Source organism: Pteronotus mesoamericanus, unplaced genomic scaffold (assembly GCF_021234165.1).
Source record: "Pteronotus mesoamericanus isolate MK-2021 breed Mesoamerican mustached bat unplaced genomic scaffold, CSHL_Meso_final scaffold_21, whole genome shotgun sequence".
Taxonomy (NCBI): domain Eukaryota; kingdom Metazoa; phylum Chordata; class Mammalia; order Chiroptera; family Mormoopidae; genus Pteronotus; species Pteronotus mesoamericanus.
The window spans coordinates 395813-409321 of NW_026555310.1; the positions used below are offsets into that span (position 1 = coordinate 395813).

Below are 13509 nucleotides of genomic sequence, written 5' to 3' on the forward strand. Positions count from 1 at the left end.
GAGTTTCATAGACATGCTATCCCTCTGGCTTCTCATCTGCTGCCATGCCTCCATGTAGGGGCTATCCCTTTCCACATCTTTACCCTTCTTACCAGTCTCTGTAGATTCTTCTGTAATCCTTGGCTATAATATTTCACATCAGCTAGCCTTCAGTTTGTTGTTTAGGTTGATTGCTCTGTAGTTTTTCTCACTTAGCATAATGTTCTCCAGGTCCATCCATACTGTTGCAAAGGGTAAAATTGTCTTCTTTTTTACGGTGAAGTAGAATTCCATTGTGTAAACGTCCCTTAGTTTTATCCACTCATCTTTTGATCTTATGTTCTTTCAAATTAATGTTTTGGGTTCCTTTATATATATTCCCAAAAATGAGAGACCTGGGTTAAAAGGCAGATCCATTTTTAATTTTCTTGAGGTATCTCCATGCTGCTTTCCACAGTGGCAGCACCAATCTGCATTCCCACCAACAGTGTAAAAGTGTTCCTCTTTTTCCCCCCTCCTCACCAGCACTTGTTGTTTATTGTTTTATTGATGATAGCCATTGTGACAGGTGTGAGATGATATCTCATTTTGGTTTTAATGTACATTTCTCTGATGTTTAGTGATGTAGAACATCTTTTCATATGTCTTTGGCCATCTGTATGTCCTCTTTGGAGAAGTGTCTATTTAGGTCCTTTGCCCATTTTTTAATTAGGTTGTTTGTTTTCTTGGTGTTGAGTTTTGTAAGTTCTTTATAAATTTAGGATATTAACCCCTTATCAGACGTATCAGAGAATATGTTTTCCCATTCTGTGGATTGTGTTTTTATTTTGTTGATGATTTCCTTTGCTGTGCAAAAACTTTTTAGTTTGATGTAGTCCCATTTTTCTTTTTCCTGATTGAATGTTTTTTTCTACATTGTCTTCCAAATTGCTGATTTTATCTTCTGCTTCATCCAACCTACTGTTTATTCCTTCCAGTGTATTCTTAATATCAGATATTTTATTCTTTATTTTTGACTTTTTTATGATTTCTGTGTCTTTTTTTATGTTGGTGACCAACCTTATAATCATTACTTTGAATTTGATATCTGATAAATTCCTTTAGCTCTTTCTCTAGAGATTTCTCCTGTTCTTTTATTTGGGGATTATTTGTCTTTGTATTTTAGCTGTCTCTTTGTTTTTGTTTCTGTGTATAAGTTACATCTGCTATGACTCCCAGTCTTCATAGGGTGGTCTTTTGTAGAAAGTGTAATTTGGGGTCCAGTTGTGCAGTCTCCTTGTTCACCTGAGCTGAGTGTCTCTTTTGTGTATCATTTTGGTCCTCCCAGTATAATTGAGTCTTGATTGCTATTGACCATTTTGTGCATGGGACTGACACTCAGGCTGGCTGACTCTGAGGCTCAATCCCAACCACGGTGTATGAGCTGCTGTGTAGGTGTTGACCACACGAACCAAAATTCACCTCAGGGAGTTTGGTGCCCGCTGAGATCTCCCTTTGGATATACTGCTTGTGAAGTTTATTGCATCCCGTTCTGTTGTTGTCTGCAGTTGGCCACTGGTTGTGTTGGTTCTGGGTCTCTTGAGAGGAGCTCTGGTACAGTCCAATGTCATATGCTGCCTGTGACTGGTTTTGGGCAACATGTTTGGAGCTATTAATGTTCCACACTTTATGACTTCCTCTGCTGGGCCTGGGTGTGTGGAGGGAGGACCAAGCTGTGCACCAAGGCCAGCTTTTACCAGCACTGGGACTGGGATCATGTCAGCAAAATTTCAAGACACCCTGAGATCCACTTCTGCCTGTTGCCACTGGCTGTCTGTTAGTCTCAGCCACTGAAAGAGCTTCTTGTTGTACTTACAATCCATGAGTTAGGTTCACAGTGAGTCACTAGGTGGGGGCGAGTGGTGTCCACCAGATTGATTTCAGTTCAAACTCAGTTCTAGTGCTAGGTCTGAGGACACTTGGCAAATGTCCTGCAGTATCCTAAGTCTAGCTGCTATCCACTGGGTGCTCACAAACCTTTGTGTTGGGGCTGGGTCTCAGGTAGTCACCAGGGTGAGGACAGCAGATTTTACCAGGCCCAAACAGGTCAAGATCTGGCCATGTGAGGGGAAGGCTCTGCTCTATGATGGTGTGTGCAAGGGAAAATTGTACTTGTTCTAGTGCCACACAGATCAGTCTCTCCTAGATTTTGTTGGGAGGAGAAAAAGAGCAGGGTGTGGCTGCAGGTAGTCAGAAGGATGAGGCTAGTAGATCTCCTGTGAGAAGGAAATACTGGTCAGGCTTCGGAAAAGGTGAGGGGGTGTGGCCCCTGTCCCAGAGCTATACCACTCAGTTTGTTCTGGATTTTGTCTCGATCTCAGTAGGGCAAAGTCTCTTGGAGTTATTTTGGTGGGACTTCTGGAGCCTGGAGGGTGATTCTAGCAGATCTCCCATGAGGAGGAAGTGCCAGTCAGATTCATGGGAAAGTAGGGGGAATGGCCCCCACCTCGAAGCAACACAACTCAGTCACTGACACTCCTTGAGTCTGCCCAGATCTCTACTCTTTGTCCAAGAAAGCTGACTTCTCATCATGGTGTAAGTCCACATAAGTGGGTGAGAGGGAGATGGTAGGTGCTTACCCCCAGGTTGATGCTGCATGGAGAAGTGCGCTCCAGCCAAGAAAGATGGCATCTGTGGTATGGGAGAATGACTCAGCACAGAGGTCTTGGTGGCTGTCCCCTCAGCTCTCTCCCCAGAGCCACAAACCCAAGACTTTCCTCATTTGACTTCACTCTGCTCCACAATTTCCCTCCACTGGAGTCCAGGGTGAATGATTGCAAACAATATACAGGTTTGATGCAATCCCCATTCAATAACCAATGGCATTTTTAAAAGAAATTGAACAAAAAAAATAATAACCACAAAAGACCCCAAATACCCAAAGCGATCCTGAGAAAAAAGAATGAGGAAGGAGGTGTCACACTCCCTGACTTCAAATTATACTACAAAGTGTAATTAAAAGAGTATAGTACTGAGAAAAACAGACACATAGGCCAATGTAACAGAATTGCCCACATGTATATGCACAACTCGTTTTTGAGAAAGGAGCTAAAAAACATATAATGGAGAAAAGAAAACCCCTTTAATAAATGGTGCTTGGAAAATTGGAAAGCCACATACAAAAGAATGAAACTAATCTACTGTTCATTACCATGTACTCGTGACTTATTTTATAACTAGAAGTTTGTACCTTTTATTTCCCTTTATTTCCATCTTAACAATTTAAAAATGTTAACTTTAGTGGTATTAAGTTACATTCACTTTGCTGTGCACCATCACTACATCCATCTCATAAGTCTTCAACTTGAAAAACTAAAACTCTATACCTATTGAACAATAACGTAATTCTCTACTCCCCACAGTCCCTGGCAATTGTTATACTATATGATTTTGACTACTCTAAGTACCTCATGTAAGTACAATCATACAGCATTTTTCTTTTTGTGATTGGCTTATTTCACTTAGTATGATGTCTTCAAATTTCTTCCAGAATGTAGCATACTGCAGAATTTCATTTTTAAGGCTAAATAATATTTGATTGTATTTATTTACTACACTTGTTTATTCATCCATCAATGGACACTGGGTAGCTTCCTCATCTTAGCTCTTGTGAATAATATTGCTGTGAACATGTGTGTACAATCATCTCTTCAAGAACCTGATTTTAATTCCTTTGGGTATATATCCTGAGGTGGAATTGCTGCATCATAGGGTACTTCTATTTTTGATTTTTTGAAGAACCAACATAACATTTTCCACCTTGGTCATATCATTTTACATTTTCACCAACAGTGCACCAGTGTTGCAACTCCTCCATATCCTTGCCAATACTTGATGTTTTGTTTTGTTTTGTTTTTGAATAGTAGCCATCCTAATGGGTGTGAGATGGTAGCTCATTGTAGTTTTGTGTTTCCTGATGACTAGTGATGTTGAGCATCTTTTTAAGCCCTTGTCCATTTATATATCTTTGGATAAATGTTTATTCAAGTCTTTTGCTCTTTATAAAATTGTTTTATTTTTGTTTTTGTGTTTTAGGAGTTCTCTATATATTCTAGATATTAATCTATTAGCAGATATATGATTTGCACATATTTTCTCTCATTTTGTGGGTTGCCTTTTTACTCTGTGGATAATGTCTTTTTTTAAAATTGTTGTTCAATTACAGTTGTCCCAATCCCCAACCTCTTCTGTGCTTCTCCCCTGGTCTGCCCACTTCCCACACCCTCAGTCAGTCCCCACTCTATTGTCTACTACCATGGGTCTTTTATATATGTTCCTTGCCTAGACCCTTCCCCTTCTTTCCCCCATTATCCCTCTTTCCCCACCCCTCTGGTCACTGTCAGTTTGTTCCTTATTTCCATGCCTCTGGTTCTGTTTTGCTCATTTCTTTGTTTTGTTCAGTAGGTTTCACTTATAGGTGAGATCATATGATATTTGTCTTTTGACACCTGGCTTATTTCACTTAGCATAACGCTCTCTAGTTCTATCCATGTTGTTGCAAAGGGTAGGAGCTCCTTCTTTCTCTATGCTGCACAGTATTCCATTATGCAAATGTACTAATGTGTACAGTTTTTTGATCCACTCAATTACTGATGGGCACTTAGGCTGTTTCCAGCACTTGGCTGTTGTAACTCATGCTGCTATGAACATTGGGTTGCATAGGTTCTTTTGAATTGGTGTTTCAGGATTCTTAGGGTATAATCCCAGCAGTGGGATCACTGGGTCAAAAGGCAGTTCCATCTTTAGTTTTTGAGTAGATTCCAAACTGTTTTCCACAGTGGCTGTACCAGTTTGCATTCCCACCAACTTTGCACCAAGGTTCCCCTTTCCCCAAATCCTAGCCAGCACTTGTTTATTGATTCATTAATGATGGCCATTCTGACCAGTGTGAAGCGGTATCACATTGTGGTTTTAATTTGCATCTCTCTGATGGCCAGTGATGCTGAGCATCCTTTCATATGTCTTTATGTCCTCTGTAAGTCCCCCTTGGAGAAGTGTCTGTTTAGGTCCTTTGCCCATTTTTTAATTGAATTGTTTGTCTTCCTGGTCTTGAGTTGTATGAATTCTTTATATATTTGGATATCGAAATGTCTTTTGAAGCAGAAAATTTAAAAATTTTCATAAAATTCAATTTGTCTATTTTTTTGTTTTGTTACCTGTACCTTTGGTGTCATATCCATGAAATCATTGCCAAATCTAAAAAAAAGTTTGTCCTATGTTATTTTCTGAATTTATTTTCTTTTTTTTTTTTAGGTGTCACATTTAGGCTCTTGATCCATTTTGAGTTAATTTTTGTATATATGGTATTTTGTAAGTGTACAATTTCATTCTTTATGTGTGTATATGATTACTTTCCATTTATTTGTGTCTTCTTCAATTTCTTTCATTAATGTATTACAGTTTTTAGTGTACAGGTCTTTCACATCTTGATTTAATTTATTCTAAGTATTTTATTCTTTGTGATACAATTGTAAATGGGATAGATTTCTTAATTTTTTTCTGATAGTTCATTTTTTGTGTATAGAAACACAACAGATTTTTGTATATTGATTTTGAATTCTGCAAATTTAGTAAATTTGTTTGTTAGTTCTAACAGTTTTTTTGGTGGTCTTTAGGGTTTCCTATATATAATATCATGTCATCTACAAATAGTGACAGTTTTACTCCTTCATTTCTGATCTGGATGCTTTTTATTTTTTTGCCTAAGTTCTTTGGCTAGGTTTTCCAATTCTATATTGAATGAAATGAGCATTCTTGTATATTCAGCTTTCAGTTTTTCACTGTTGAGTATAATGTTAGCTATTGGCTTATATAAGGCCTTTATTTTGTTGAGGTATGTTCTCCTCTATATCCACTTTGTTGAGAATAAATGGATGTTAGATTTTGTCAAATGCTTCATTTTCTGTTATAATGATTCAACTACATTCGATGTTGTTTTTATAGTTAGGAAAGTCATACGTTCAACATATATGCAATGCCAAACACTTCATATCACAGGGGAAAATATTAACAAAGTGTCTGACTTCAATATTAACAATCTACTAAGGGATATAGACAGAAAAAAAATTGGGGAAACATATTTTGATTGGAGAACCATATTTTGATTAGGGAAACATAGGTTCTTACTGTATGGCAATTCTTTTGTATTTTGGGGGTATTTGAGATTTGGCAGGAAAAAATTCCACTTCATTAATATTTTTCCCTGTGATATGAAGTGTTTGGCATTGCATATATGTTGAACATATGACTTTCCTAACTATAGTTTAGGAAAGTCATGACTTTTTTTCCTCCAAACTGATAGTAGTCATGACTTTTTTTCCCTCCAAACTGATAGATCTTTATTGTTCCTGATAACAGTATTTTTAGTTTTTTACATTAATTTTATCTATTTATTTTAGAGAGAGTGGACAGGAGAAAGAGAGAGAGGTAGAGAAATATCAATGTGTGAGAGAAGCATTGATGGGTTGCCTCTTGGCTCACAGCTTAGGCATGTGCTCTGACCAGGAATTGAACTGATGACCTTTTGGTTTGCAGGCCAGTGCTCAATCCACTGAGCCACACCAGCCAGAGCATGATAAAAGTATTAATATTGTAATTATGAATAATGTGTTCTGAGCTCATTCTGAATGTCCAAATATACATTAGACATTCTAATAATCTTTTCATTAATTTTCAAGAGTGAAGCATAGACATGGACCAAGGACATTATAAAAATGGGAAACCTCAAAGGAATGGTTTTTCTTGTAGCAACAGGTATTGCTAAATGATGAGTTGGTAATCAAATGTAGAAATATCAACTAGTATCAAGCTAGATTTTGGTATTCCCTTAAAATCATATTTATATGGGCTTATTTTTTTATATGAAAAATGTGTCTTTTTAAAAAAATTATTGTATTAAGAACATTTAACATACCTTTCCTCTTAAAAAATTTATACTGTTCTATTTACTTTGTATATCCTGAACATTTTCCATAATAAAAAGGGAAATGTTCACAGTGGAAAAGAGCGGTTAATAGGGATTTTCTTTGGAATTATGAGTTCTATTTTTCTTTGTATTTTTCTTCTATTCATAAATTTATAAGGACTACATATTAATTTTGTAAATAAGTATAAAGTTGGATATTACTTTTGATTAAGTGACAATGCATGGAAGACACTTGACAGGTCCTCTTTAGGTGGCCTTTCTCACTATGCTGTTTGGAGTCCTTGCTAACAGCAACTGCTCACTGGGAACCAAAGAATGGAGCTTGACAAAAATCCATAGAAGCTCAGGGACTTTTTGACCCCAAATTTAGAACCTCCCTGTTGTTCCCCATTTTTCCTTCTGACTTGCATCTGTTTGCTACATAAAAGAGGTTTGAGCAGGCAGCTCACAGGTTGAAGTCATCGAAGACCTATCTTCTCAGTTGTGGCTCTAGCCTCTATGTCTGGATTAATTTGACCCATGCACATTTGAGGAAGAGCTGCTCCTTTATCACCACTTCCGGGACAACAAGCTGATATTGTCCCCTGGCAAGTCTTGCATGTCTAAGGATCCTGGCCAGTTCCACCTTACCTTTTTGGATAAGCCCCTCTGCCTAAAAGCCACCCTGTGTTGGTTCTCTCAGGCACTAGCAGAAGTGAAGCAGAATTTGGTAGTGTAGCAACGGAAGGATGATGCAGGGTGGGAGTAAAGGGTCTGCTTATTTACCGATCAGCAGCTCCAGCCACTGAAACGCTCAGAGTGTCCCTGATGTTAGCCTCTGATCCAAAAGGCTGTAGTACTGGCTTGCTGCTGTAGCAGAATCGGCAGTGGGCTTCTTCAGAAATCAGCTCATCTGACCCAGTCATCACTCTCAAGCTGAGCATCTATCATTTTCGGAAGCTTTGCATCTTTTTATTCTTTGCTAGTCGTTTGCTGGTGTGAAGGGAGCCTGTGGAAGGGAGCTCTGGATTGGTTTTATTTTGTATCCTATATCTAATAAATTCCATATTTTCCTAAAAAATTTACACTGAACATGAGATCTTTCCTTTTAAAAATTATACATTACTGGAGAGTATTATGCTAAGTGAAATAAACCAGGCGGTGAAAGAGAAATGCCATATGATCTCACCTATAAGTGGAACCTAATCAACAAAACAAACAAATGAGCAAAATAGAACCAGAAACATTGAAATAAAGTACAAACTGACAGCAACCAGAGGGAAGAGGGGAGGGAGATAATGGGGGAAAGGAGAAGGGTCAAGTCAGAGAACATGTATAAAGAATCCATGGACAAGGACAATGGGGTGGATTAAATGTGGGAGGTGGGGGGTGGGTAAGGCAGGAGAGAGCAATGGGAGAAAAATTGGAACAAATGTAACTGAACAACAAGGAAAAACTATGAAAAAATTGTACATTACTGTTGACTAAAAGTACTGTGTTTTAAAGCACATCTTTTTTTTTTCTTATAGCTACATTTTATTCATCATTTATTTGATCACATTTTTCAATTAAGTAAATACTTAGGATGCAAGTTTTTTTTCTTTCTTCCTGTTTTTTCATGCCCTTATACTTCTTGAATATAGATTTGAAAGATTAACCACCTCAGAAATATCTTGGAACTCAAACCATAGTAAATGGCAAAGAAAAGAGAAAGAAGGAAAGAAAGAAAGAAAGAAAGAAAGCAAGCAAGCCCTATGAACTTACTACTCTTTTGTACTATGAATTCTGCTAGAGAGTTATTGGAAAACATAAGTGGATTACAGTTACAGTCCAAGGTTTTTTTATTTTTTTATTTTTTATTTATTTTTATTTTTTATTTTAATTTATTTTTTCAAATACATTTGTCTCTGCCTACTCCCCACCACTTTCCCTTGCCCCCTTCCTCCTTCCCTCCCTCAGCTCTTCCCCTTTGGTTTTGTCCATGAGTCCTTGCTCTATGTTCCTTGACTTTCCCCTCCCCTTCCTTTTCCCCGCCCCCCATCCCTCCTTCCCTCTTGTCTCTGTTGATTTCTTTTCCTTTCAGTGTTGCTGGTTTTATTTTCCTTGCATCTTTGTATTGTTGGTTAGGTTCCGCTTCTAGGTGAGATCATATGGTATTTGTCTTTCGCCCCCTGGCTTATTTCGCTTAGCATAATGCTCTCCAGTTCCATCCATGCTGTCACGAGGTTTAGTAGTTCTTTTTTTCTTTCTGCTGCGTAGTATTCCATTGTGTATATGTACCACGACTTTTTGATCCAATCATCTACTGATGGGCATTTCGGTTGCTTCCAACACTTGGTTATTGTAAATTGTGCTGCTATGAACATTGGGGTGCATAGGTTCTTTTGTATTGGCATTTTGGTGTTCTTAGGGTATAGTCCCAGCAGGGGAATCACTGGATCAAAAGGCAGCTCCATGTTCAGCTTTTTGAGGAAATTCCACACTGCTTTCCACAATGGCTGCACCAGTCTGCATTCCCACCAACAGTGGACTAGGGTTCCCTTTTCTCCACAGCCTCGCCAGCACCTGTTGTTTGTGGATCTGTTTATGATGGCCATTCTGACCGGTGTGAGGTGGTACCTCATGGTGGTTTTGACCTGCATTTCTCTGATGGCTAGTGATGCTGAGCATCCTTTCAAATGCCTCCGGGCCCTCTGTATCTCCTCCTTGGAAAAGCGCCTGCCCAGGTCCTTTGCCCATTTCTTGATTGGATCATTTGTCTTCTTGGAGTGGAGTCGAGTGAGTTCTTTATATATCTTGGAGATCAAACCTCTATCTGATGTATCATTAGCGAATATATTTTCCCATATGGTTGGCTCCCTTTTCATTTTGCTGATGTTTTCTTTTGCCGTGCAGAAGCTTCTTATTTTGATGAGATCCCACTTGTTTATTCTTTCCCTTATGTCCCTTGTTAAAGCACATCTTTAATGCTTTTAAAATCTTAACTGAAACCTTATGCCTGTTTATTAATAATTCTTCATCCCACAGCTCCTGGTAACCACCATCCTAGTCTTTGATTTTATGAATTTGACTTTTTAGATATCTTATATAAGTTGAATCATTAAGTTCTTGCCTTTTGTATCTGGCTTATTTTACCTAGCATAATGTCTATAAAGTCCATCCATGTTGCATATTGCAAAATTTCCTTCTTTTTAAAGGATGAATAGTATTCTGCTGTATGTCTATGTTACATTTTTTTTAATCCATTAATCAGTTGATAGATATTTAGGTTGTTTCTGCATCTTAATTATTGTGAATATTGCTGCAATGAACATGGGAGTACAGATATCTCTTTAATATCCTGGTTTTAATTCTTTTGGACTACTCCCAGAAGTAGAATTCCTGGATCATATGGTAGTTTTATGTTTAATTTTGAACAAACTGAGTGGCTTTTAAATTTAAAAAAATAAGGAAAAAAGGTGAGTTAAAGAATGAGGAAAATATTTTTGACAAAGAAACAGTGTATGGAAAATACTAGACACAAAAACAAGGGAGATGTAGGTTCAAATTTCTGGAGCCTTAAATGTAGTGGGATGGGGGAAATCATTACAGATGATAAACTGTATGAGATTCTTTTTTTTGGAGGAAATGTGGTAAAGAGTTTGTATCCTTCCAATGTATAACTTTTGATATAAAAATATACAATATCTTTACTACTGCTTTTCATATTCCTTTTGAATACTGTTCTGTTTTAGTGACATTCTCTGTTGACATTTCAGTATAAGTGTTTACATTGGGCAGTTTTTGCAATACTAAAATATTTAAATTTCTCAAAGTAGTTATTCTATTTTCATTATCTTTTCACTTCACGCATTTTTGAGAAAAGCTTATAACATTTAAAAGCTTTGGTTATTAGTGATTTGATGTATGACACAAGTCTTATAATTTTTAAGTTTTAGTATTGTTACTGGAAGCTTGGTTCTTCCCACTGATGCAGTTAAGAATTACAGACTAGTGAGATGAAAGTGGATGAGCAAGAGTTTTATTGATACATCCTCAAGAAAGGGAACGGGCCTGCCCAGAGTGGAGAGTTGTGAGAAAGGCTTACATAGAAGAAGCAACAGGAGAGCCTAGGCTGGGCTGCCTTAAGTCAGAGAAAGGGGGCTTTCGGGGCTGGTTCAGGGGGTTAGCCCGGGTCAAGCTGCTAGCTGCCATTGCCTTAGAGTTTAAGAGATGTGTGCCTGAGAGGAAAGAAGTTAGGGGTAGGGGAGAAGGAAATGGCCTTGGCTGCTGTCCCCAGAGACAGAGGGCTCGCAGAGCCTTTGTCTTGAGGCTTTTATCTCTTCCTTGCAAGTGGGAATCTTAGGGGAGATCTCAGGGGAGGGTTTCAGCAGAATATTCATCAGTTCTCCACGTGTGCCCTTTCAGGGTCATAGTCTCTGATTGGTCAGTGGCTGAGGATCTTTTAGTCATTGCAGTTGGTCCTGGAGTTGCCTACCTGGTTTCGCTGCTTTTCTGGCCCTGGGGCTGAAATACAGCTGAGGCGTAGATATTATCTCTAGGGAGGTAACGTGTTCAGCTCTGTCTCAGTTTCCCTATTCCACTTGCCAAGGAATTTTGCTAGTTTTTTACTATCCTGTCTCAATATTTTAGATGTTTTCCATCATGATGAGGTCTATAATTTCCTTTTGTGAAAAGAACATTTATTTGAGTACAAGTTAGCCATTTTGCTTTATTTTACATAGAATTGGTTTTATTTACCCCTGAGGGTATATGGGAATACGTTTTTTTGCTGGCTTGTTGACCCTTCTCTATTTTTAGTGCTTAAAACAGTACCTGTACTAAAGAAAGTAACCAATACATCGGTGTTAAGTGAATCAATAAATAAATCACTTGAAAGGTTTGGATTAGATGAAACAATGGTGACTGTTACTTATTCTTTTGCTGGTAAATGTAAAGATTTACTAACCTGTGTGTTTCTCTTTTGATATTTCTAATTTGGAAATATACTGCTGTTTTACTTTTTTTATTTTTATTTTTGGGTATTCTTAATTTGAAGGTGAGGCAAGGATTTAAATTTAAAAGCCTATGTATAGCAGGATCTTAAACGAGTTTTATGAGAAAGATGTCACTAGATTAGGATGAATGAGAGTGTTTTGAATAAGTTAACCTGACTAGAAGATTTGGTAGGTTCATTATATACATGTTTACATGGCTTCACATTCTCTTATTTTTGGAAAATATCACAATTCTTTTGGCTGAATTACTGAAGGCTTGTTTTACTTGCTTGTTTCTCAAGGTGTAAATGAAAGGATTCAGCACTGGAGCAATGGAAGTAGTGAGCACTGTCACACCCTTGTTAATGGCCACTGATTGCTTTGCTGAAGGTTTGATATAGATGAAGATGCAGCTGCCATAGGTGATGGAAACCACAATCATGTGGGAAGAACAGGTGGAAAAGGCCTTTTTCCTTTGCTGAACAGAAGGGAATCTAAAAATTGTTTTGATGATATAAATGTAGGACAGTACTACACACATAAGTGTCATAATGAGAGTCAGCACAGCGCAAATTATAACAGTCTGTTCCATGAACCAAGTATTTGAACAAGAAATTTTCAGGAGGGGAGATGCATCACAGATAAAATGATCAATGACATTAGAATCACAAAATTCCAGATTTAAGCCTAGACTAAGTGGGGGGATTATAATGAATAGACCAGCTACCCAACAACAAAGGACAAGTCTTCTGCAGATTGTGCTACTCATGATGGTCACATAATGCAGGGGTTTGCAGATGGCCACATAGCGGTCATAGGACATGGCGGCTAGGAGAAAAAATTCAGTTACACCAAAGAGGTCAGTAAAAAATACTTGGCTGGCACAGGCATTGTAGGTAATGACCTTGTCACCTGTTGCTATGTTATACAAGTATCTGGGAATACAGGCAGAGGTGAATGAGATCTCCAAGAAGGAGAAATTTTGTAGGAAATAGTACATGGCGGTTTTAAGCTGAGAATCCAGTAAGACGAGGGAGATGATAGTCAGATTCCCAGTTATACTCAGCATGTAGGTGAGAAAGAAAAAGATAAAAATCAGAACCTGCAGCTGAAGGTCATCTGTCAGTCCCAGCAGAATGAATGTTGTCACAGTGCTATTTCTCATTGCTGATTTTTGACTTCTGTTAAATCTGCATATAACATTGAGATATTGTGTTGTAGATTATTTTAAAAGTATGAAATCTATCATAGTTAGGTTTTAAAAATTCATTATTTAAAAATTTTTACAATTCTATGCATATTCTATAAAGGACTACATTTGACTCCTATGGGTCTGTCATTTAATAGGAGCAAAATGTCTTGACTTTCAAGAATTCTGTTTAATGTATTTGTTTGTCACTTTGTTCCTTAAAGTATTGATATATATATGACAACATGGCTTCTCTATGCACAGTCTGTAGTCACTTGAAGTTTCTGTTCCAGCTCTATAATTAAAGAATTTTGTTTTCTATTTTTGTTTATTGCACACATGTGTGCTTCTCTCCCAAGAGCCTCTAAACTCTGTCATGTGTGCATGCTCACGCACACACACACACACGCATGTGCACACAC

The 13509-nt window shown here is 37.8% G+C and overlaps 1 protein-coding gene across 1 annotated transcript; it reads right to left on the bottom strand.

Moving 5' to 3' along the window:
- Window positions 1-12118: 12118 nt before the first annotated feature.
- Window positions 12119-13063, bottom strand: LOC129085077 (olfactory receptor 6C2-like). Its single transcript, XM_054591492.1, has one exon. The coding sequence runs from the start codon at window positions 13061-13063 to the stop codon at window positions 12119-12121; it is 945 nt and encodes a 314-aa protein (XP_054447467.1).
- Between the last annotated feature and the right edge of the window lie 446 nt (window positions 13064-13509).